Here is a 24,302-nt window from a genome sequence, read left to right as displayed (position 1 = left end):
GTGATGCTGACACTATTTTAGACGTTCCTACTCAAATTCTTAGTTATGTAATGTAGCTACAATAATGCACTGTAGACACAATGCAGCACTGGCTGTTATAAACTTTGAAAGAATACACCAGTACCAGTTATTTGAAAAATTGTATATATATAATAACGTAGGGACTACTGAACACTTGTGAACAATATTCACACACAGACACTATGTTAAGCGGACCGTTCCGTTGGCCCTTTAAGTCGGACTGAATAGAGGAATCTGTTGAGGTTCACTGATAGCGGTGAGTCGGCTCTAGGTCGGCTCTTTAGACAGGAGAGTGGTGATTCTCTCTGCGGTAAAGAAAATAAAGGTTTCCTTCTTGGGAACTTTTTGGTTAAAAATCAACCACGCCTCATTCTCATTTGAATTCCCACAATAAAAATAAGCACAATAAGCAGTTACTTTGTTTAGGCACATTGATAGAGGGTTATTTGATTGATGAATGCACAGTATCTTACAACTCCTTCACATTTTGATAATTGTTGTTAAGTTATAGTTTCGTCTATACTTTTTTAAAGTTTATAATATATTGGGTTTTTTTTTTACAGATAATACTTTTAAAATCCACACCTGGGATTCTAACTTTAAGTTGTTATATTCATTCTTTAATTCCAAATATCTCACTTTTATTATAGCTGATCATTATATTATTCACTTGCAGCTACAAGCGCTTCATTCCAGAAAGCCTCAATCGCACCATCAAGCAACGCAACTTCTTGACCCGCATGCGTATCAGCAATGTTTTTAAGAACTTCCTTAATGAGTTCAACAGCAAGACCATCAAAGACAGCAACATTACCCTGTATGACCTGAAAGTGAAATATCTCTCCACACTGGAGACTTTGACATGGGGTCTGGGCAGAGAGGTGATTGAACCCAAAAACATCCGTGTGTCCGGGGAGGGGGAGGGCTCACCTGCCCACATGTCCAGCATGGGAGACGAAGGGATGTTCTTTGAGGTGCAGGTGTCTGGCACAACTGGGATATCTTGGAGGAAGAAGCCTCAGCAGGTAAATACGTTTATTTGTGCTTGTTATATATGTATGTTTTTGGCATTTGTTTCTTTACATTTCATTATTGTCTTTTGCGCAGTGTGGAATATAAGCACTTTTGTCTAAGTTTCTAATATTTCTTGGGATTTATCCAGTTATTGTTGTAAACCAGTTTTCTGTTTTTGTCCTTAACAGCATGTCCTGATTTTAAAAGACAAAAGTAAATTGAGGAAAAACAAGATGGACAGCAAACAGAAGAATGACAAAAGGAAAGATGCCAGCAATGGATGGATACTTTTCTCAGACTTTTATGAAATTACCCACATCGTTACAAAAGATTCCTGTGTTACTGTCTACAGACAGGACAACAAGACCATGGCACGTTAATCATTGCATGACCTTTAGTTTTTTGTATGTTATTATTATTTACAAAAAAAAAAAGAAATCTATTGTCAATAACATTATAGTAAACAGAGGATTGTCCAATTTAATTGAAATCTGTTTCTCTTCAATTATGATTTGTTTCTCTTATTATTTTACGATTTTAAATTGAAATGTTCAGATGTGTTTTTGGAACTTTTTTAAAAAAAGATTTAATGATGTGTTGAATGTATTTTATATATATATTTAATTTAATATTTTTTTTCTCATGCAGGAGCTAGAGTTGGCATATCGTGAAGAAGCTTTTGCCTTTGCTGCTCTGGTGGATGGATATTTCAGGCTGATTGTAGATGCCCATCACTACCTCTGCACCGAGGTAGCCCCTTCTTCTGTCGTCGAGAATCTGCAGAATGGCTGCCACGGACCCATCTGGTACATTTAAAACCTGATCTTCATGTTCCCTGTTCAAATTTGCCTTTAAATGCAGAACAAAGCCTGTATTATAAATAATCAGCATCAACAATATGAGAATTTTCAGTATTTATAAACCACTTATGTGTTCTGCCCACAGCACAGAGTATGCAATTCACAAACTTCGTCAGGAAGGCAACGAAGAGGGTTCCTACGTCCTACGCTGGAGCTGTACAGATTATGACTATATCATCATGACTGTCGTCTGCATGGAGGTACATGAATTTGCATGGTCCTTTCCATTTCCTAAACAGTTAGTATTTGCATTTTTTTAACTCATTTAAATTTGTTACAATGTGAGTTTTTACTAAGGATTTTTATGTGATGATTTTTATATAAAAATGAAAGAAAGCGTTGTAGAACTGAGAAATCATCTCAATAATGGAGGAAAGTTGGTTAGAATAAATAAATAATGAACCCCATCAAAACTTTTGGGAGTTTTTTCATGGCCAAATTTAGGAGGAATCAGGAAAGTCAGGGTTCATGAAAATAATATGTTCCAAGAGATCTGTTCCAACATCCCAGGCATCATTAGTGTCAGCGCAGTAGCAACATCAAATGTATTTTTTTTCTTTATTTGATAAAAGTGCAAAATTTAGTTAATTGAAAATTAATAGATTGGCAGATTTCAGATTCTCTTTAGAATACAATTGTCTGATTTTGAATTGCAACCCTAAAAATAAGGCATTTTAGCCGCTTACGCAGTTGTTTCAGTTGTTTTTTGTTTCTTTTTAAGCTGGATACGTCTAGACCTGTTCCCCAATATAAGAACTTCCAGATCGAGGTGAACACACAAGGCTACAGGTTGTTTGGGACGGAGACATTCAGACCTAGTCTAAAGGAGCTGTTGGACCACTTGCAGGGCCAGAGTCTTCGAACAGAGAACCTGCGCTTCCAACTGCGTCGGTGTTGTCCTCCACAACCCAGAGGTATACTAAGTCTTCACATGCACAGTACACTGTATAGTAACATGAACTGCAAAAGGGGGGCCTTAAACACACATTGTTAATTCTGATTATTTACAACAGGGTTATAGTGTTGTGTAAAATTTTTAGGTCATGGAACAAATGTTTGTTGCTTATGTTACATTACAACAGTAAGATAAGAATCTTATGATGAAATAAGTTTCAGTGGTGCCTTCACACGAAATTTCATATTTCACAACATTATTCACCAACTTGCACGGCATGTGAACTGAATACGTTGCATATTCTGTCGCTTATAGTCAGCATACATAGGGTCTTCTTCTCCATAGTCAGCATTTTAACCACTGACAACAATTGTTCCCAGACTGTGTTCTTACTGCAAAATTACTAAACAGTATCAATAATCCGTTACATTAAACAAGCTGAAACATTTCCATGAGTCCTTATTTCAGTTGTCTGTAGATCTCATGCTACTGACTGTGTTCTAGCTTTTCACCAAAACACAAACAGAGCCTTGTCTTAGTTTAGTCTGACTGAAGGACAGTCTAAACAATGTGTTGTTGTTTATAAATGAGAAACCTGAGTGCTTATAAAAAGCCAGTAGCTTTTGAGATCCTTGTATCAATTACACTCTCAGGAACCTCCAGAATTCATTTCACATAAGGGACTGCAATGTCACTAAATGATGGTGCAAGTTCAAAATTCATGACCCCGCCCCTTTATCTAAGATCAAGACTGTTCTTGGACAAGCATTTTTAATTTCACCACACCTCATGAGAGACTAAAATCAATAAAGCTAATTATAACTAACAACACGTGTCCACATACAGAATACAAACTATAATTTGGAACAAACTGATATTGTGTGTGTGTGTGTGTGTTTGTCTGTGTGTAAAAAAAAAATATATATATTTATTTAATATAAATTTAGTGACTTAGTTTTAAAGTGAAAGCTATGCTACTATGGACTTTAAGGAATATATTTATTTTATATTATCTTGATTGTATTTTGTAAATATAATTATACTTTAGTTTGTTTCCAGTAACACACTTAAGAACAAGTGAACAAAAGCATTTTTACAGAATATTCAGATTTTCTATTTACAATATAGAAACACCCTACAATAAATGAGTGGAAAAGCTTTAAAAGTGCCTCGCCACTTTTTGCCAATCTTTGTGAGTGAATTGTCTGACAGTTCAAACAGACATTTCATAACACAAGACTGCAGAGATTTTAGGCCATCTGACATGTACTGTACATAATATTGTGAAAGGTTTCAGGCACTCCAGATAAATATCTCTCCATGTAGGGGAAGGCTGGACACTACTGTTAAATGTATGTGAATTTTTTCAGCCTTCACATGGCATTCTATGACAAATTACATGCTTTTCTGATTAATATAACCAAATAGACTTGGGAGTACTTTCTGAAACCATTAGCACTTAACACAGCACACCACCTTTTCAAGAAAATTAACATAAAACTATATTACGCAAGGAGAAATCTCTGTGCTATGGTGATTGTTTCAGCTTATTTTCAGGGAAACATAGATTGATCTCTACAAAATGTACCATCCAAACTTTTATTAGCAAAATGTGCTAAAACCAACATCTGTCAAGGGGTGCATCTACTGGGAGTGTGAAAAAAGGCATGTACTGCTCTGAATATTATGCTTTTTCAGGGTAAGTCCATGGCATAACAGTGCCAGGCCTCATTCTCCACATGGTACTGCAGTATAATATGCTTGACTGTCCTGCCTGCAGTCCAGACTGTTCTCATATGTTACATCATAATGGGCAGAGTGACAAACTCTGATGTTTGAGCAGTTGAAGTCTTGTATCAAGCAACAATGGGGAAAAGCTTCAACAATGTTTACAGATACCTTATTTTTTATATCCCCACTTTTCTGGAAACAAGCATGGTATTTTTCACAGTACTGTATTTTGGGGAAGTGCATGGATATCTGTTCATTATAAGGAAAATAAAATGAGATGAATATGAATTTAGAAGACAATTTGAGAAACTTGGAAAACAAATGAAATATGAGCCCTGCTGTAAGTCAGCTACACTGTTTTGTTTACATCCACATACTCTACAAGTACTTGCTGAGGCATTGGTGTCAAGCAGGAAATGTAGTAAATGTGGTTTTCCATTGCTGTTCACTTCACAATCTCAGATCTTTTTCACTTCAAGATCTTTGCCGTTTGTATTGTGAAACATGTTGCCCTGCCTTCAGGAAATAAAACATGGGTGTGTGTTAGTATGATGTTATGCAAATCAAGACAAAACCAATATAATGGTGCCATACTCTTAAAACTATCTTAAAACACTCTTTGTGTGTTAGAACAACTTTAGTGCTTAGTTTTTCCTCATTATTTTTGACATACTGAGCAACTTCCTCCTTTCTCACACAGCATTTGAAGAACATACACACACCACGGCAGTGCTGAGTTGAGACACCCACACATAAAGCTTGTTAACCACAAGTAGACACATTATATAAATACACTGACTTGTCTTATTTACATGCATTTTTGCTTTTTATACTTCATGTAGAACTTGATATGCTTTACATTTAAAGCAGATGTTTTATCATCTGTTTTCTACACATGCACAAACTTGCAGTTTAATTAGATTGTACTGTTTATGCTCCTTTCAAAAGCAGACACACAATTCAGACACAAACTTTTGCATTAAGTGCTCATCATGTCTGTCTTTTAATAATTGTCAATCCTTCTATGTATTTCAGAGGTTTCCAACTTGTTAGTAATGACCATGGACAGAGAACCCGCCCCTCAGAGACAACCTCAAGTCAGCCAGCTGAGCTTTCACCGTATTCTTAAAGAGGAAATTGTACAGGTACAGTTCTTAAACCATTTCTTCCATGCTGTAAGATATTAGAACATTTTGAGCACTCTAAGACAGAATTAATGTAAGGTAAAACAGTACAAGTATGAAATACAAATAAACAAACAAACAAATAAATAAAACCTTTTGGGTGTTATTTGTGGGTGGGTGTAAGTTTGGTCCTTTGATTTTTGTTTTGAAATGGGAAAATGGGAAATATTCATTCATTATCTGTAAGCGCTTATCCAGTTCAGGGTCGCGGTGGGTCCAGAGGCAACCTGTAATCATTGGGCGCAAGGCGGGAATACACCCTGGAGGGGGCGCCAGTCCTTCACAGGGCAACACAGACACACACGGACACTTTTGAGTCGCCAATCCACCTACCAACGTGTGTTTTTGGACTGTGGGAGGAAACCGGAGCACCCGGAGGAAACCCACACGGACACAGGGAGAACACACCAACTCCTCACAGACAGTCACCCGGAGCGGGAATCGAACCCACCACCTCCAGGTCCCTGGAGCTGTGTGACAGTGACACTACCTGCCACTACCACTGTGCCGCCAAAAATGGGAAACAGCTTGTTTTTAATTCAAAATAAGAAAAAAAGGAAAACACAAAATAACTTGTTGTTTGATTTTCGTTTTGAAATGGAAAATGTGGACATTTCCAATTTCAGTATAATATCTTAAGGAAATTAAACCAGAAAATGTTAACCAAATTTGCATAAATTAATTCTATGCTGTAACAAGGACAGCCCCAAAGCCAAACCCAAAGTTAGAATCAGCATTAAACTCCTTTTCAACATGGTTTATCCATTGTTTAGGGCTGGTTCAGATCATAGTGATCTATGATATATGTGTAAATATTCTGTCTAATTTCAAAGCACAGTACAAGACTCTAAGCATTTCAATTCTCAGAATTATTGACCACTCCCCGACTTAAAGATGCTTTGGAGTCAAAGAATGGATTCTTTGAGAGTTGACCTTTCATCACTGAACATGATTTCATTGACTTCATTTTTATTTCCTGCTCACACAGTCAACTGTGTGAAACATCTTTGGATATTTTACATCAATATCTGCCACTGGTTTACATAGTTGTTGGTAAAAATTGGATTTTCTTTTTAAGATATAAACAAGAGAGTCAACCCAAGCCATTTTAGCCCAAAAATCTCTTCAGTATACTGAAGGAAAATCCTCTTTGTTTCCCATTATCATGCACGTGGGCATTTATCTTTTATCATTTTATCCTTGGTTTATTTTATATTCTGTTTAAATTATCAGGTCATTTCACAGACTAGCAACATGCTTGAATTCGACATAGCTGGGCTTCAGTGTGGCCATGATCATCTGTAGAGAAGTGATTGGTTGTGGGTTTTTTTATTTTTTTTATTTTTAGGAGGAGCACTTGGGTCGGGGCACCAGGACCAACATATATGCAGGGGTGCTGAAGATGAAGAGTGAAGATGATGATGATGATTTTGGGGGCTACGGCAATTCTCAGGAGGTGAAGGTGGTTCTGAAAGTGCTGGGTTCTGGACACAGGGACATTTCTCTGGTGAGATCGTCTGTCTCTCTTTCTCAGTTATTATTCACTCCCTCATTGGGCATGAAACTAGCTATGCTCTAGTTTTTAGTGTGGACCATTTAATTCTTTACATTTTAATTGTTTTTATCCCCCATTTTTGTTGTACATTTTGTATGTTTTGTACATTTAAAAAATATATATTTTCATGTTTAAGTTTTTCAACTCTATCTGTTTAAATTCAGCAATTAAACTGTGATTGCCATAAAAATACACAGAAGTGTGAACTTATATTCATTACAAAAAAGTAAATTTCACTTCTTTGACCAGATTAATCCATTTTATTTTTGTCAATAACTGTGTTTATCCTATATTTCTATAACATTGTATTATTTAAAGATGATGTCACTATATTGAGCAAAATATAAAGCAGTTCATTAATGTTTTAATTCCATTTTGTTGTCTCTCACTTTGTTTAGGCCTTCTTTGAAACAGCCAGCATGATGCGTCAAGTCTCACACAAACACATTGCCCTGCTTTATGGAGTTTGTGTGCGCCACCAGGAGAGTAAGTGACACTAACATTTTCCATGAATGGAGTGTAGGTGTGGCATAAAATGTACATTAAGCTAAAAACTTTACAAAGCACACATTTACTTTTTTATTCTTGTCAACTTAATGGAGTCGGTGGTAATTTTGTTTTGTTTTTTTTAAATATGTGACTGCTGATAAATATATATTGTACCAATAGAAATTTACCTCTGGCAAAACATTAGAAATGAACAAAGGGAGAGTTGCAGTGTCTTAGTAAAACAAACAGCCAGGCAACCAAACAAACAAGTGTGTGCTTGTGTATGCATGTTTGTATGTGAGTGAGGAATGGAAAGCTTGTTTTCTCTTTCATTTCATTGAAAGTTTTCACTGAGACTCCTAACGCTACATTTGCATTCTTCTTCATAATTTGAAAAGTTATGAATTTATTAACATAATTAATATGCATTGAAACGTGGGCCTACACACAAATGCTTAAATGGTTAAAGAACACGAAGCAGAATGTATGAATTTCTTTTTCTGTAGATATCATGGTAGAAGAGTTTGTGCAGTTCGGTCCCCTGGATTTGTTCATGCGCAGACAAGTGACACCTCTAAGCACTTCATGGAAGTTCCAGGTGGCCAAACAACTGGCAAGCGCCCTCAGTTATCTGGTAAATATAAAGACTGAATAATTGTTTGTCACATATTTTTCTTTAATACTTTCAAGCAAATATAGTGTACCAATTAGCCGATCAGTGCTGCCATGGGTTTAGCAGTAGTTTTCTTCAGAACAGAGGAGAAATCCCATTTTTCTGGCTTATAATGTTTCTGGCCTTTTTTTCTTTATATGAATTATGCATATTATTCATGTTTTTTGATTATGACAAGCGTGGTTAAGCATATTTTATATGATATAGTTTTCTTTTATGTAAACGAGTCATTTAAGGCTGTATGTTAAGGAAATTTTTTAGATGTGCAGTATCTAAATGTCTCACTTGGCCGCTGACTTAGCTTTTTGTTAAGTTTGTATCACAGAAACTCATATTGCAATAACAATACAAATACAAATAATCATGCATCCTGATTGGCCTGAAATTACATTACCAGGTGGTGTACTGCTGTCTTGTCATTTATTGTAGTCATGCAAAATACAGAATGCAGTTACATAATACTCTATAAATCAGTGTTGGCAGTCTTTGTTGCATGATTATACTGTTTTATGTTTGTGTTTGTTTTATAGGAGGATAAGAAGCTTGTTCATGGGTATGTGTGTGCTAAGAACATTCTTCTGGCTCGAGATGGTTTGGAAAGTGAAGGCAGTCCCTTTATTAAGCTGAGTGACCCCGGCATCCCCATCACTGTCCTCACAAGAGAAGGTAAGGGCCTTGCATTGCTGATATGAATATTACAGCCACCCTGCTTTGTGTAGTGAACATTGACTGGAGTCTGAATACAAATGACTACTTAATGGGTATCATAACACAGGTCTTTAATGCTTCCCAATTATCGCTAGAGAAATTCTAAATCAAGTACAAAATATAATCATGTTTTTTTTAGGCTTTGAATTTCTTCTGTCTCCTTGTTGATATGGCTTATTTTTAAAACTTTTGAAAGGTGAATAATTCTGCTCTGTGTAATATTATTCATTGTGTTATTTCCATGAAAATTTTTCAATGCATCAGTTGCCAAAGCCCTGCAAAAATTTGAGATTTTGACATCTGATCTGATTATAATCTGATCATAACATGCTTTTAACAGTAGAATGACTGAGATGGCCATTTTGAGAAGTAAAATCTTTGGTGAAATAAACCCTAATGTCTACTGATAACTGATTTTTAATGAATTAATTCATATATTTGTGACATTGAGGAAAAGAAAAGTGAAAAGTTTCTGGGAATTTCTACCTAGAAAGGCCATATTGTGATTATAACCTGCATCACTGTGTGCATCTGCCCACATGCTGTATCACTTACCATAAGAGTGATTTACTCTGCTGTGTTCCTTACAGCAAATGCAAATTCAGTACCATATTTAGTTTGATTTATTTAATGATTAATATTTTCATTTTAATTTATTTAAATGCTAATTTAGAAAGATTTGAATAACAATAGATCAAATTTAGATCTAAAAGTTAAAATTGAAAATGCTTGAATATTGTTCCATGCAAATTCATATTGTCACTGACACTTCAAACACTTTCTTTTGCCTGAGCATTTTTTACCTGTGCAAATCAATTAAGTACATGCCTTTTCGTGTATTAAACGTACTGTAGTCGATGTAAAGATTGGCTTTGTAGAGCAGCAATCATATGTCATTACTGCAACCATATTAAAAAATACTAGCACAGTTTCTCTCATGTTTGTTTTTTTGGTTCTTTCAGGACCTTCATTTAGACATTTTAAACTATTATTTTTACTTATTTGTTGCTTTTTTTTATTGCGTACCCCAAACACAGTATCAGCTTCAGTTTGAAGCAAAGCAGTCTTAAGTACTGTGCTGCTTTTAGTTTGTGAGATAAAGTTGCTTAGCTTTGGAATAATATTGAAAGCAGGAATGTTGTTTAGATAGCTGACAGGAATTCTTCTGGCAAGTGTCCGTCTCTCATGACTTCTGTTCTAGTTTGTTTTGGAAAGACATGCCGTGACCAGGATTACTGTTTTATTCACTGACTTACAGGGATCAAAGAGAAAATAAAAAATGTGTGTGTATGTGTATGTTTTCAAGCTGCAAATTACAATATCCATCTGTTATTGTGTTTGTTTTCATGCAGAATGTGTAGATCGGATTCCATGGATTGCCCCTGAATGTGTGCAGGACACCGCTAACCTGAGTGTTGCAGCAGATAAGTGGAGCTTTGGCACAACTCTGTGGGAGATATGCTATAATGGAGAGATCCCCCTCAAAGACAAGAAACTCACAGAGGTAAACAAAAACTGTCAATTAGTCAAAACTGAAGGAAATCTGGTGTTGGGGAGTGGTAATATGATTGTCTGTTCCTCTTTAACAATGTCTCTCTCTCTCTCTCCCTCTCTATGTCTGTTTGAGCAGAAAGAGAGGTTTTACGCAGCTCAGTGTCATCTGGCCACACCAGACTGTCAGGAGCTAGCCAAGCTCATGACCCACTGCATGACATATGACCCTCACCAAAGACCATTCTTCAGGGCCATTGTCCGAGACATTGACATGTTGGAAAAACAGAGTAAGGGAAATTACAGACTTTACTCTTATAACAGTCTTCTTATTCAATTATTAAGACTAAGTCTTATTATTCAGTAATTGTTGTAATGGAAGCATTTGGAAAAATTCTTCAAATGTGAAAAACAGTTCCTCTATATGTAGCAGCTCTCAAAACACTGACCTCTTGTGGTTTGAAGTAAAGCATGCAGACCATGTAATTAGTTCAGTGAGAGGTTTTCAGCACAGATTTTTTAAAATAGTTCTGAGTTAATATTGCATTTCTTCTTTGATTATTTTAGTAACTGTGTTATTAGTTAGAGGCTGACAGGCATTAACACAGTGTAAAGACTGTTTCCACATCAAGACATATTGCTTTTTTGTGGTTTTAAAAAGGAATATTTAAAAAATAAAAAATCACCTGAGTGCACAAGCACACTAATCTGTGGACCTGGAGACCCTACCAACCCACAAACTAAAAGAAATCAACAACACACTCAGTATTCTGTGGTCTACCTAAGTATGAAAACATGGGATAAAATGAGTCATTCTGATTTTGTGTGTATCTTAGAGTTGTCCTGTCTCCTTGTCTGAGTCTCTCCAGTGCAGAACCCCTATTTATGTAAGGGCACAACAATGACATTAAACGGCGCAAAACAAAACTAGTGCAGAGCAATAAGTGCTCGGATTAAATACGGTGATAATGGAAACAGAGATGAAAGATGAAACAGTGAAAATGGCTAAAAACAACATTTTCTTCTCATTACTTCTCACTCCTCTGCTCTCGCATTGAACTCACCAGCGGGTCGTTTGCATTTAGAGGAACATGCGCTGAAAGCAGCCGTTTGGAAAATTGTAATGTGTTGATTGATCCTTGTATTTTGACTAAAGCAAGGGAACTGTGGTAACTTGTGGGAAAACGGCTATGTCCCCTGTTTTTGCACTTATTTTACTGGTAAATGTAACACAAACACAGTTTCGTTTAATATGTTCTTTCAGCCATGATTAAAAACTCTGACTACAGAAGAAACTATTTCTAATTAATGAATTTTTAATGGTTTTCTCGCCTTTTTTTTAATTATTATTATCATTAAAAGCTTTGTTTTGGCATTTGGTTGAATCAGCCATGTTTGTTACATTAATCATCTACGTACAGTAGAGGGAACGTGTCAGTATGTTGTCAGGATTGACTGAGATAAGGTGCCATGGTGTGGAAATGCCAGACTGCACAATGCTGTCACAAACACACGACAACATATAGTTATGACACTTAGCTGACTCCAGGGACCTTGACAGTGAGGTATTTTCCAGGCAGAAATTTCCACACCACCTGAATACTCTAATCCTTTCCTAGGCGCTAATATGTCTTTGGACCACATGTGTGTAAACACTGCAATCATATTGAGTATTGTTTTGAACAGGATTACTTGCTCACTCAAATAGGATGTCTATGAGGAAACTGGTCTGATGCCTGTAATTGTGTGGATAGAAGAAAGCAGCAGGAGGAAATACAGGGACAGAACTCTCATAGTGTACTTACGATCATTCCAACTTTGTATTCATTTATTAAACTGAATTTTGTGATGTCATATAAGTTTCAGTTATGAAAGGTCTGATCCCTTATGCCCAGAGTGTAGGTGATGAGTGACATCCTAGTCTCCCTCCAAGACCGTATTTCTCTATAATCTGTAGCCATTTTCAAAATATTGAAACCACAACCTGTAGGCTAGTAAAGCATGTCTGAGGTGATTCAGCGCATTAATGCAGCATTTTTTTCCCTCCAGACCCTTCCATTAAACCTGTGCCAACTTTAGAGGTGGACCCAACCGTGTTTGAGAAGAGATTCCTCAGGAAGATCAGGGACCTAGGAGAGGTAATTTCACATCTTTTTATGAAACAGGACTTCTGTCATGACATGGTGTTTAGATAGTGTTGAATTTCACTGTGTAATTGTCTCAGCTTAAACTAAATGCAGTGTACACAAATGCAACACATTAAAGTAGGACACCCTGCGAGGCAATTCTGTACAATACAATATATTATTCTTACATCCCTAGTTGGTAGATTGGCAGGCAAACAAACAGGTGGACAGTCATACAGGAAAAACGATTACTGGAAATGTAGATAAAAAAATCACTGTTCACAGAAAAGAGAACAACACTGTTATAAATTATGACACAATAAATATTTTATGCAGAATGCAAGCACCTCAAGAAGATGACATTTGTCATTTTGTGTGTGTGTGTGCGCGTGCTAGGGACATTTTGGAAAGGTGGAGCTGTGCCGGTATGACCCACGGGGGGATCGGACAGGGGAACTGGTGGCTGTGAAGTCCCTGAAACCAGAAAGCAGAGAAGAGCAGAGCAGTAACCTGCAGTGTGAAATCAACATCCTGAGAGAGCTCTACCATGAGAACATAGTCAAATACAAAGGCATCTGCCAAGAGGAGGGTAATAAAAGCAAACCTCACACACACACATCACACATCTTTTGCCTCACGTAGATCTGCTGTAAAAATGTAGGAAACTGAACAACTTTAAACACACGACAGATATATTTTGCTGTTGGTATATTTTTGTAATGAAATGCAATATATAATCATTTGATTTTACTGTGTTTATAGGCTACAGTTCTCATTGACCGCAATACAGTAGCCTTCTGATAAAAATAGCTTAACAATGTAATGTTTCTCAAAGTAAAAATACCCTTTATCTCTTTGTTTCAGGTGGCAGGTCCATTAAACTCATCATGGAGTATCTGCCTGCAGGCAGCCTGAAGGAATATCTCCCCAGAAACAAAGCCCAGACAGATCTAAAGACCCTGCTCAACTATGCTGTACAGATCTGCCAAGTAAGTGCAGATGTGTTCCACACGAGGATTGTAGAGTCCTCTAGAATGCTGGAAATATTTTAGTTAAATCATGTTTAACCACATTAGTAAACTGACTTGTGAGTGCTGTAGACTCTTTTGTTGTAGTTGTATAACGTGTGGGCCTAATAAAAGCCTTGCACTTCATTTTGTTTTCCATGCTTCAGGGTATGGATTACTTGGGCTCTCGGAATTACATCCACCGAGATCTCGCCGCCCGAAATGTTCTGGTGGAGAACGAGAGCACGGTGAAGATTGGAGACTTTGGCTTGACCAAAAGCATTAAAGATAACGAAGGATACTACACAGTGAAGGACGACTTGGACAGCCCTGTCTTCTGGTAAGCTCCTCTGACGATCAGGAGACACGCAGATCGATACTATAGGCAGTAGTTAAATCAGATCAGTGCACACCTGTATTTTATGTGAAAGGCAAGTGGGGCTGTGCTCTGGTATTCTGGTTTTATGCAAATACAGACTCTAATAGCATTTCTAATCTTTGTGGAGCCCATTTAACTTGTACGTGCGTTAAACTGCGGTGACAGATAAAACCACAGAACGTGACACAGCAGTTTGCCCCTCCTCTTCTAATACATTTAGAGTAATTCCAAAGTATCTTATCACACAGGGAGTTGGATTCATTTGCATCGCCACATAAAGCTGTCTCACTGCAAAGACAGTCTTCATGCCTGAATGGTTTTTATGAAATTTGTGATGAATTTATGATGTTTGCTGTTTTGTCAGCTGTTGCTAAATGCTTTCAAAAGGCAACACTTGGAGCACACTCTAGGTGTTACTCATGTTTAGGAAAAACTATAAAAAACAAAAAAAAAAACAAATAAATAAATAATAAATAATAATAAATATCTGCACTCTGTACACCACTAGATGGCACTATAACCTACTGTTTTACAGCAGCTGTAGTCTTAGGCGAAGAACAAGAACACTGTTGGCTCATTCAGCAGCTCCATCCAGTCAGCTCAGACACAGGTGTTTTTGACACCTAAATACATGTCTTCTGATAACATTAGTACATAAGATAGGCTAGAGATCACCACGATTCCTTCTGGAGTACAGTTGTGTAGTCATGTGTTTTATTATATAAACATCTAGTCATGTGTTTTACAGTGGTATGCCATAACTTTCTCTCTCTGCATGACTTAGGTATGCTCCAGAATGCTTAATCCACTGTAAGTTCTACAAAGCGTCTGACGTCTGGTCGTTTGGAGTGACTATGTACGAGCTCCTGACCTACTGTGATGCCTCATGCAGTCCCATGCCGGTGAGCAGACAATCTATCGACTTTGAGCCAAGTTTGTGCTGGCAGCGCATTCCGAGTGATTCCTCACTGCCAGCTTTAAGCTTGTTTTTTCGCTCTTATTCAAACAGACCTCCTTTAAATAGTTTCTGTCCAACTACTTATGAAACTACTGGTTATCAACTCACTGTCAGAGATGAAAAGTTTTGTACTGATTTTTGTTTTACGTTTTTTGTTTACATTGAAAACAGTGCAATCGTAACATCTAAGAACTACATTAGACTCTACATTGAACTTCATCCAATTTTCTTGGGGCGGGGGAAGGTACACACTGTTAAGTATAAACATCAAACGAATAGTCTGCAGTCAGGACAGTGTGTATTGAGTTAATGCAACGTTACATCTGCCTTGGATTAAGCAGACTAACAAAGGACAATGAATGTGTGCTCTTGAGGAAACCGCCCCAGTGACTTTAGTTCCTTAAATGACTGGGTGTGTAGCCGACCTGAGTGTAAACAGAAGTTAAAACTGAGTCTTCCTCTCAGTAGTTATCTCCTCAGTAATGAATCTGTTTCAGGCTTTGGTTGAAGGCTAGTTGTGAGAGAAGAGATTGAACTTGGCCTGTCATTGAGTAGAACAGTGCTGTACTCTGCTCCTCTAATGAAGGAGCTCTTTGTTTAGACGGACAGTGATGGAAGCTCTGACAGATGGTGTCAGTCTGTGCCCATGGTGGCAGATGCCTTGCCCAAAGGCTGTGGGCACTGGTGCCAGATCAGTGTACACGAGTCCCACACAACCCTCTGTGCCCTGCCTGGAGGGACTATTTAGGGCGCTGAAAAGAAATTCTGATTTTCTGTATGAAATATAGATACAGCATAATTTAAACGTGTACATCATTTCCACATGAACAAAATGCAGACACTATTTAACCTACTTTTGGAAATAAAGTATTGTTTTAATGGATTTTAGTCATGTTTGTTTTTTTGTTTGTTTGTTTTCTTTAACAGTGTTAACTGTGCAGGCTTTGCCTATGAGTGGAATAGTAAAAGGCAGTGTTGGTAGATTAGCAGTAACATAGAGGCTGTGTTTAGCAGACAGCTGACACTGTTCCTCCCTCACCAGGTGTTCCTCAAGATGATTGGTCCAACACATGGCCAGATGACTGTCACCCGATTGGTAAAAGTTCTGGAGGAGGGGAAGAGGTTGCCCAAGCCAGACAACTGCCCGGAGATGGTAAAACATTTACTACACATCAATCAGAGAACGTAACACAGGGCTCCGTTTTATCTGGATGCTCCCCTCTAGGAGAATCTCTCTCAGAGCTGGAGGTTTCAGCACTTTGGAGACTATGATTAATGTTTGTGATCATTTAGGGATTATGCTGATGTCACATTATTATTGCTTTATTATTTATTGTATATTGCAATATGAACTTTTTTAGACTAAATTTAACACACATTTCTGCGATGATTCTGCTACACTGATTATTATAGGAGCACGCTACATGCAGCATGGTGCAATTCATTTATTGTGTCTGGTTTGAGCCTCAGAGGTGAATATTGGGTTGTGGTTAAGTTTGAGCATAGGATTTGAGTTGGGGTTAGGAACAGGAAAACTGAAAGTGGATTTAACAGATAAGTTGAATGCACAACAGATCCTGGGCTGTGCGATTAAATACCAAAATGCAAACTGTTGAACTACACACAACCTCCCCCCGAGCTGATGGTAAAAAGCACTGCTGTGCCACTGCGCTGGCCGGGGGCCGTCTCCTTGAGCCGTGTGTGTGACCACTCTCTCTCTGTTCTTTCAGGTGTACACTTTAATGAGGAAGTGCTGGGAGAGCACACCTGACAAAAGGATAGACTTCAAAGGCCTGATCGCTGCCTTTCAGCAGATGCTTGGCGACAGCCTGTAACCATGGAAATCTACTGTGCTGCAGACTCCACCTGCCTTACCAGAGACAATGTGAGAGGTCAGCGCAACGAACCTTCTCTAAAAAGAAAAGAGAAAAGAACTCACGACAGATTTCCTGCGCTTGGTTCAGCCGACACCGTCTCTGTGTATCCTTGTATTCATCCACTGTATTTCATCATATTACCACAAAGAGACCTCATCATGATGCTGGTGAATTGACGGCCAACAGCTGAACGGCTAAATATCTAAATGGCTTAACGGTCACTTCACTGCACTGCAGGAGGCAGCAGGGAGTCCTGACACTCTCCACGCGCGCAAGAGGAAAAGGACCACTTCATCCATTTAATGTTTATTAATCTCTTTCTCCTCTTAGCTTAGATTTACTTTTGAAAGCTAAAAATGTAGCGATTGCTCTCGACGCATTCTAATGCCACCGACTTTTACAGTAGCTTCTTCATGATATTTGTTTCAGTGACGTGTGTTTGGATAATTGGGCATTTCCACTGTAGTACAGCACAGCACATGGTGGGCTGGAATTCTGTGAAAAATGAATGCATTGAATTGAATTGATTCAAACGCAACCATCATGTACACGAATAAAATCTATGATATTAACACAGCTATCTCTCAAAGTATGGAACCTGAAAGACTAAACTATCGATATATTTTATGTGGAAATGATGCGCACGTTTGATCAAGAAAATGAAATGCTTCATTTGAATCAGTGCAATTAGCGCTTAAAGGGGAAACTCCTGATATTTTAAACTTTCTGCATAATTCAGGCATCTGTCAGTTATCTTTTCTTGGAAGACTTTATTTGCGTAATAATCATTTAAATACCCAGCAGTTAATACTTTGAGCAGTTCTGAGGGAATGGATATTGTATCTACACCGAGTGTGTTTATGCAGTGTTGGGACACAGTGTGTGTGTGTGTGCTGCTGAGGGAGATGGACTTTGGGCTGAAAGGTGCCTCCTCCTGTGTGAAAGACTGGAACACAGCGGACAAAAGCAGACGAGCTGAGTCACCGACTTCAGCTGCCACTGGAGGACATCCCTCAGTCTCACCCTCGACATCGCTGAGTCGAAAGACTGAAATCCTGAAATGTTGCAGAGTGCTATTGTGAGAGACATTAAATGCCTACAGTAGGCGCTAGAGATTGTAAGATTATTATCTTATGAGACGTATATTCTTGCTCAAGTCTTCGGAAATTAAAAACAATGTATCACACTGGGGAGAGTACATAGTTTACCACGAATGGATTGTTTTATGTATTAGAACCTGATTATTATTTCTCTTTCTTGTTCAAGACTCCTGCTGTTGATTCGGTTGGTCACTTCCACACTGTGAACTGTGCTAAATGGCTGCAAGGCAAAAGCACACAGCTGTAAACTCTGATCTGAAACATGAAACTACTGAGTGAGTGAAAGGAGAGACGACAGGCAGCACGTATTTTCTTTATTGCGGAATGTAAAACCATATCTTTCTGCTCAAAATGACAACTCCAAACTATTTTCCTCAGAAGAATAAGACAGAAATGTTGTCCAATAAGGAAGAACTTTACATAAATAGACAAATAAATACAATTACTTTCTGTACTACAGTTTAAAACTCAGAAAAGCCTGGAGCTCGTAAACGAGACCTACCAAAGAGAAAAAGTGATTCTTGCTATAATACACAAGAGTAAAGGCATGCTTTAATTCCACTGTACCTAAAAATAGCTTATTCACAGAAAGCAATATCAATAGAGTTTAGATATAAAATATTGCAAAATCTGAATTCCAGATCAGAAAAAAATTACAAACCCTAAAATTAAAAACAAGTTGCAAAAATATCTACAGAGCAAAAAGAATAAAATAAATAGCGTTGATTCCCCTGCACCTTCAAACAGGTGAACATTTAGTCTCAACTTCATGTAGAAACACCTCAGTATTGCAAAGCTTCGCGACACAAGCCAGCATTTACACACACACTACAATGTTCAGAAATGAAGACGGTCGGTTTAAAGTCTGCTGCTCGCTCTGTGCTCCTACTGAATGAGGTCAACTCATTTCCTCGGACTCAGTTTCAAAGCGATGAAGGGGAGGATGATGTTTACAATCAACGAAACGTTTTTACCATGAGAGCAACAAAGAGAAGAGGCACAGCAGAACTACCCTCACCCACCGATCAACAAACTCGGATCACTCGAGTGGAATAATTATAAGCTGGAGGACATAACGTCGAAGACGCACTCTTGCTCTAATTATAGTGCCCTGTCCTCAGGGCCGCTTCTGAACGCCCCGTTATCGAACGGCAACAGCAACAGGTGAGTGTTGTAGCGAGGCCGAGCAGAGGTAAGTGTAACTGTGCTTTTGTAATCCCTGCCGCGGGGGCATCAGCTGTTAGTGTTTGAGACCAAGCCGTCCGACCACTGAAGAGACGCAGAGAAAACACTCAGCTCAACGTGGGGAAGAGGAGCAGCAGCCAAAAGCTCTCTGTCTTCATACAGTACATCAGCCTGGACTAGAGTAGAGCAGGGGGACACAATAACCATTGGGTAATTCTTATCCCCAGTACTGGCCTTCTAATACTTAAAGCAGAAGGTTGCAATATGCAACAATCACTGGATGATTAGAGAGTCCTGATTAGCCCGTGATGCTCTGGATGAGTTTGTCTGTTTAGAACCGATTAAGGCATTGACGTGAGCCAAGACTAATCCAAGATTTACCAGTGTAACCAATATATGAGTAGAACTACAGCGTGTGGCCATTCCTGCACTCATCTGGTGACATGGATTTTCATTAAATATTTCTAAGATGAGGGTGGCACGGTGGCGCAGCAGGTAGTGTCGCAGTCACACAGCTCCAGGGACCTGGAGGTTGTGGGTTCCATTCCCGCTCTGGGTGACTGTCTGTGAGGAGTTGGTGTGTTCTCCCTGTGTCCGCGTGGGTTTCCTCTGGGTGCTCCGGTTTCCTCCCACAGTCCAAAAACACACGTTGCAGGTGGATTGGTGACTCAAAAGTGTCCGTAGGTGTGTGTCTGTGTTGCCCTGTGAAGGACTGGCACCCCCTCCAGGGTGTATTCCCGCCTTGCTGATTCTGGGTAGAGAGATCTCAGATAATGAGATTTCTAAGATTAATTTATAAAACCATACCATTTCAAAGCTGCACTCCCAGTTGTAATTTTTTAAATTAAAATGTAAATTTCAAATCCATCAATTACTCATTTTTACATGCACAGCCTTATACAAAAATATAAAGCTTCATTTAGATATTAATTGGCTTTTTTAATTGTGGATTTAGTAACTGTTTATCGTAGTCATACATTTAGACTAACTGTACTTACCAGTGAATTAGATTGTTTTGAAAAAAATTACATATAATGACTTTTCAAACGTAAAATACTGCACATAAAAGTACAGGACCTATTGAAGAGCGTGTCCATTAAATAAATAAATAAATAAATAAATAAACTGAGCTTAAGCACAGCTTTGAAATGATCAGTGGTTAGTCTGCGGAATAACGACCCTGTAGAATGTATTCTATATTGTGTAGCCCTAATTTTCAAGGTGTGTATTCTCTGATCACTGATGAAAATTTAAGAATCACTTCCCTCTCGTTTTGACTCATTTGAGCTCATCCGTGTGCTCTTGCGCAGCGCCGATAAGGGATCCCAGGTGACCTGTGACAATCACTATGACACACACGCACATACACTCTTCTTGGACCTCTCTTAATGTCCATAATGAGTGTGTGTGTGTGTGTGTGTGTAATCATCCCTGGCAGCCTTTGGAACTGCTCTAATCCTTCAGCCTGGCTCTTAGAACCTGCTATGAAGCAAGATTACAGTGAACTGCACTGCTCTCACACAAACCAGAGAGTGGCTTACAGAGTGGGCAAAGGAAGTTGAGCCAATCTTATAAAATCACTGAGTAGAGTAGAAATAAATTGCATGAACGCACGCGCACACACACACACACACACACAGCCTTATTACAAGTGGCTGAATAAAGCAAGAAAAGCAGCTGTACACGCTGTAAAACGACAAAGACGGACTCGTGTCTCAGAAACAGAAACCGTAATCGTTTCTGAGCATCGCCTTTTGAAGACAATCTACTGGTCTACTGGTGGACTGTGTCCAGCCGGTGTGATATATACACAGAAAGAGCTATGGCTTTGAGCCGTTCAAACACACTGTTAAATATCATTTACAAAATAAAAACTCCCAAAAAAATCACTTTGATTAGAACGCTCCCACCGAAGGAGCAATGGTAAATATAATAAGCACTTAGTCCCATTCTGTGAATTATTAGTACAGTCATATGATACAGTAATGCCACACAAATACCGCCTTATACAGACCATTAAGGGATTAGCGGGAGAGCGAGTAACGTACACAATAAACAGAGCACTAACAGCCGTAGAGTGGCATTGTGCTGAGATTATTACTGGCAGGGTGTTCAAATGGGAACTGCTTTCCAGCATTCAAGCTCTACACCGGGCCACACTGACCCCTTACACACATTACATCCTTCCAGCAGCATTGCATTGTTATTAGGACTGACCTATCCATGCTCCGCCCACAAATACATTCTCTCGTATGGAACCATGTCAAAAATCTCAATAAAGCTCCTGGCTGGAGCTAGGAGTTTGATTATCTCCTGGATGGGAGGCCAATCGCTGGGATATGATGGTCCTCCCTTTACTCATCACTCAACAAAATGCTAGCGAATGATATGCTTGCACTAACTCAATTAAATCACTGAATCTCTTAATAGTGAGAATACTGCTGAAGTATCCCTGGTTGTAACCACTTCGGTGGTCTACCAGGTCTCTTATGTTGTTCTGGATAAACCATGTTAAAGGGAGTTTAATGCCGATTCTAACAGTTTATCGATGGCTCTGGGGCTGTCCCATGTTCTCCCTCTTATTTTCATTTGACCTCAGTCACATCAATGCCCTCAAACATTCCGAGACAAATATGTAAGTGGTAATAAATGGCAGTTCTGAGAAGATATTAAAGAAATAAAAAGTGCTAACAGTGAAATATCCACTGAAACCAACACCACACATTAATCAGTTATGACTTCAGGCTGAAGAGCGACGTTCTGTACGTTTGCTCAGAAAGAAGGTGTTTATGGGCGGGGCATGGACAGCTCAGTTTATAATATGAGCAATATTACTATTGCTGTGTGAAATCATGGCAGATTGCTTGCACTGAGAAAAATATCCATCGTTTTCCCAGATTTCCACCTCAGAGAGAGGGAAATACGAGCTCTACCCTGGAATAAGAGATTGCAGAGAGCTGAGTGGTGTAGACATCCACTCGTGCCTGAAAAGACTGACTGTAGTGTGTGTCCATCAGAAAAGAGAAGAGGACCAATTACACATTATTGCCTTTAGCCTGTGCCACGGCCCGTCTGAGAGGCTAAGTGCATTAGTTAACACTCATTTTGCTCCTGCATAAGGCTCCTGCAGTAGAATGGCTGATCTTTCCTACAGTTACAGCACTATGTACACACACACACACACACACACACACATCTTTGTAAGTGAGAATTACTCCAAGATGTTAGGGCCTTGTGTTAAAGGAATACTCCACCATGTTTCACACTAGCATCTAAAAAAAAATAAGAAAATCCCAAAACAATTGCCTTTTATCCTAAATGTTTTGTGCCAACAATGTCCTTTACACACTATATAATATTAGACATCCCTTAATAGTGAAATCAGCTACTTAAGCATGCAGCTAAGCACTCAAATGTGTTTAATCTCCACAGAAAAACACAGTGAAATGGCACACAAGGGAAAGTTCACTTCACTCAATGCCTCAAGCGTCAGCTAGAGCATAAAGCACCTAGTTCTCGAGGCAGGGTCAGAGCAGGGGCTTTCGGTCAGGGGAGGGGCTATAGACAAGGTCACTAACTAAATTATACTGATTACTGTCTATGCGATTCTACCATACAACACAGTAACCACTTAACTGAAATATGCTGGAATATTCCTTTAGCGAACCTCAGAACAAGGTCTGAATATTTACAGAGTATTTGTACACGGTTATTCTCCATTATAACCAAATATGACCATAAGGTCCAAACGTTTAAAGCAAATTCTACTTCAAAGGAAGTATTATTCTGAGTATAGCTCTCTCTCTCTCTTTTTTTTCAACAGCCCTTGACCACTTACAAAGAAAAAACACACTAATATACATACACACTCAAACACACACACACACAAACACACTCCCCTGGAGTGGAAAAAAGTACCCTGCCCAAGAGAGAAGGAGAAACGAAGAGAAAGAAGAACACAATCAGCAGAAATGTCAGAAGAGAAGACACAGAAATGTCAAAAGCGCAGCGCCTTCTATTACACAGCAATGTGCCACGTTCAGAGAAACTCACACACTAAACAGCTCTGAGCACATTTAGATGTTCAGACCTCAAACTTTCACACACTAAACACGACCAGTCTCAGCTATTGAGGGCAGGGTTTAGACTTAAGGCTTAGACACGTCAAACAAAGTGTAGTCAAGAGTGTGTGCATGGATTTTTTAAATTCTCTTCTTTTTGAAGTAGTCGGCATACTGGCCGCCAAGGCCCTGAGAATGTTGACCGATGTATGGCCCCTCCGAGTTCACCTCCTGTACAGGCAGCGCAGGGTATTCTCTCTTCTGTCCTCGAGCTTGACTCTGAGCGGAAAAAGAAACAGACCTTTAATAAATGAAGGAAATCAAGTTCATTCATTCATTATCTGTAAGCGCTTATCCAGTTCAGGGTCACGGTGGGTCCAGAGTCTACCTGGAATCATTGGGCACAGGCGGAACACACCCTTGAGGGGGCGTCAGTCCTTCACAGGGCAACACAGACACACATTCACTCACGGACACTTTTGAGTCGCCAATCCGCCTACCAACGTGTGTTTTTGGACTGTGGGAGGAAACTCACGCGGACACAGGGAGAACACACCAAACTCCTCACAGACAGTCACCCGGAGCGGGAATCGAACCCACAACCTCCAGGTTGCTGGAGCTGTGTGACTGCAACACTACCTGCTGCGCCACCGTGCCGCCCGGAAATCAAGTTATTAATTGAATAATAAAATAATATATATTTTTTTTTTTTGAGGCATAAATAATAATAATGATAATAAGTTCAATTTCACAAACCCAAGGACACTTTACATAGTCAACAAAGCATGTTTAGGAACATGTCTGTCCCTAAACTTTTAGAGCATTGAACAAATTATACAGTGAACAAATAACCTCTTTGTCATTTTATGGTAACCACTGTGCAGTATCAAAAATGACATTTGCCATTTACCACCAGGCCCTATACGTTTTAAATATTGTTATTTTGATGTCAGTTATCATGAACCCAGCTATTAATACTTCATTTTTA

The 24,302-nt window shown here is 38.8% G+C and overlaps 2 protein-coding genes across 2 annotated transcripts in view; one reads left to right on the top strand and one right to left on the bottom strand.

Moving 5' to 3' along the window:
* Nucleotides 1–18,306, top strand: part of jak1 (Janus kinase 1) — a 36,485-nt gene extending 18,179 nt beyond the window's left edge. The window contains exons 6-24 of the mRNA XM_066663339.1: nucleotides 698–1,046; nucleotides 1,224–1,406; nucleotides 1,684–1,841; nucleotides 1,981–2,095; nucleotides 2,617–2,809; nucleotides 5,557–5,666; nucleotides 7,054–7,212; nucleotides 7,659–7,746; nucleotides 8,256–8,383; nucleotides 8,953–9,088; nucleotides 10,483–10,634; nucleotides 10,761–10,911; nucleotides 12,671–12,759; nucleotides 13,144–13,336; nucleotides 13,612–13,736; nucleotides 13,922–14,094; nucleotides 14,918–15,035; nucleotides 16,134–16,244; nucleotides 16,822–18,306. Of these exons, the coding sequence (XP_066519436.1) occupies nucleotides 698–1,046; nucleotides 1,224–1,406; nucleotides 1,684–1,841; nucleotides 1,981–2,095; nucleotides 2,617–2,809; nucleotides 5,557–5,666; nucleotides 7,054–7,212; nucleotides 7,659–7,746; nucleotides 8,256–8,383; nucleotides 8,953–9,088; nucleotides 10,483–10,634; nucleotides 10,761–10,911; nucleotides 12,671–12,759; nucleotides 13,144–13,336; nucleotides 13,612–13,736; nucleotides 13,922–14,094; nucleotides 14,918–15,035; nucleotides 16,134–16,244; nucleotides 16,822–16,926 (2,836 nt within the window). The 3' untranslated portion in view covers nucleotides 16,927–18,306. The remainder of the gene's footprint in view (nucleotides 1–697; nucleotides 1,047–1,223; nucleotides 1,407–1,683; nucleotides 1,842–1,980; nucleotides 2,096–2,616; nucleotides 2,810–5,556; nucleotides 5,667–7,053; nucleotides 7,213–7,658; nucleotides 7,747–8,255; nucleotides 8,384–8,952; nucleotides 9,089–10,482; nucleotides 10,635–10,760; nucleotides 10,912–12,670; nucleotides 12,760–13,143; nucleotides 13,337–13,611; nucleotides 13,737–13,921; nucleotides 14,095–14,917; nucleotides 15,036–16,133; nucleotides 16,245–16,821) is intronic.
* Nucleotides 18,307–18,649: 343 nt separating this feature from the next.
* Nucleotides 18,650–24,302, bottom strand: part of raver2 (ribonucleoprotein, PTB-binding 2) — an 81,410-nt gene continuing 75,757 nt past the window's right edge. Inside the window, exon 15 of the mRNA XM_066663340.1 lies at nucleotides 18,650–23,593. Within this exon, the coding sequence (XP_066519437.1) occupies nucleotides 23,456–23,593 (138 nt within the window). The 3' untranslated portion in view covers nucleotides 18,650–23,455. The remainder of the gene's footprint in view (nucleotides 23,594–24,302) is intronic.

This window comes from Hoplias malabaricus, chromosome 3 (genome assembly GCF_029633855.1).
Source record: "Hoplias malabaricus isolate fHopMal1 chromosome 3, fHopMal1.hap1, whole genome shotgun sequence".
Lineage (NCBI taxonomy): Eukaryota > Metazoa > Chordata > Actinopteri > Characiformes > Erythrinidae > Hoplias > Hoplias malabaricus.
Note: the sequence above shows the minus strand (reverse complement) of the source record. Positions and strands in the feature narration are given on the sequence as shown.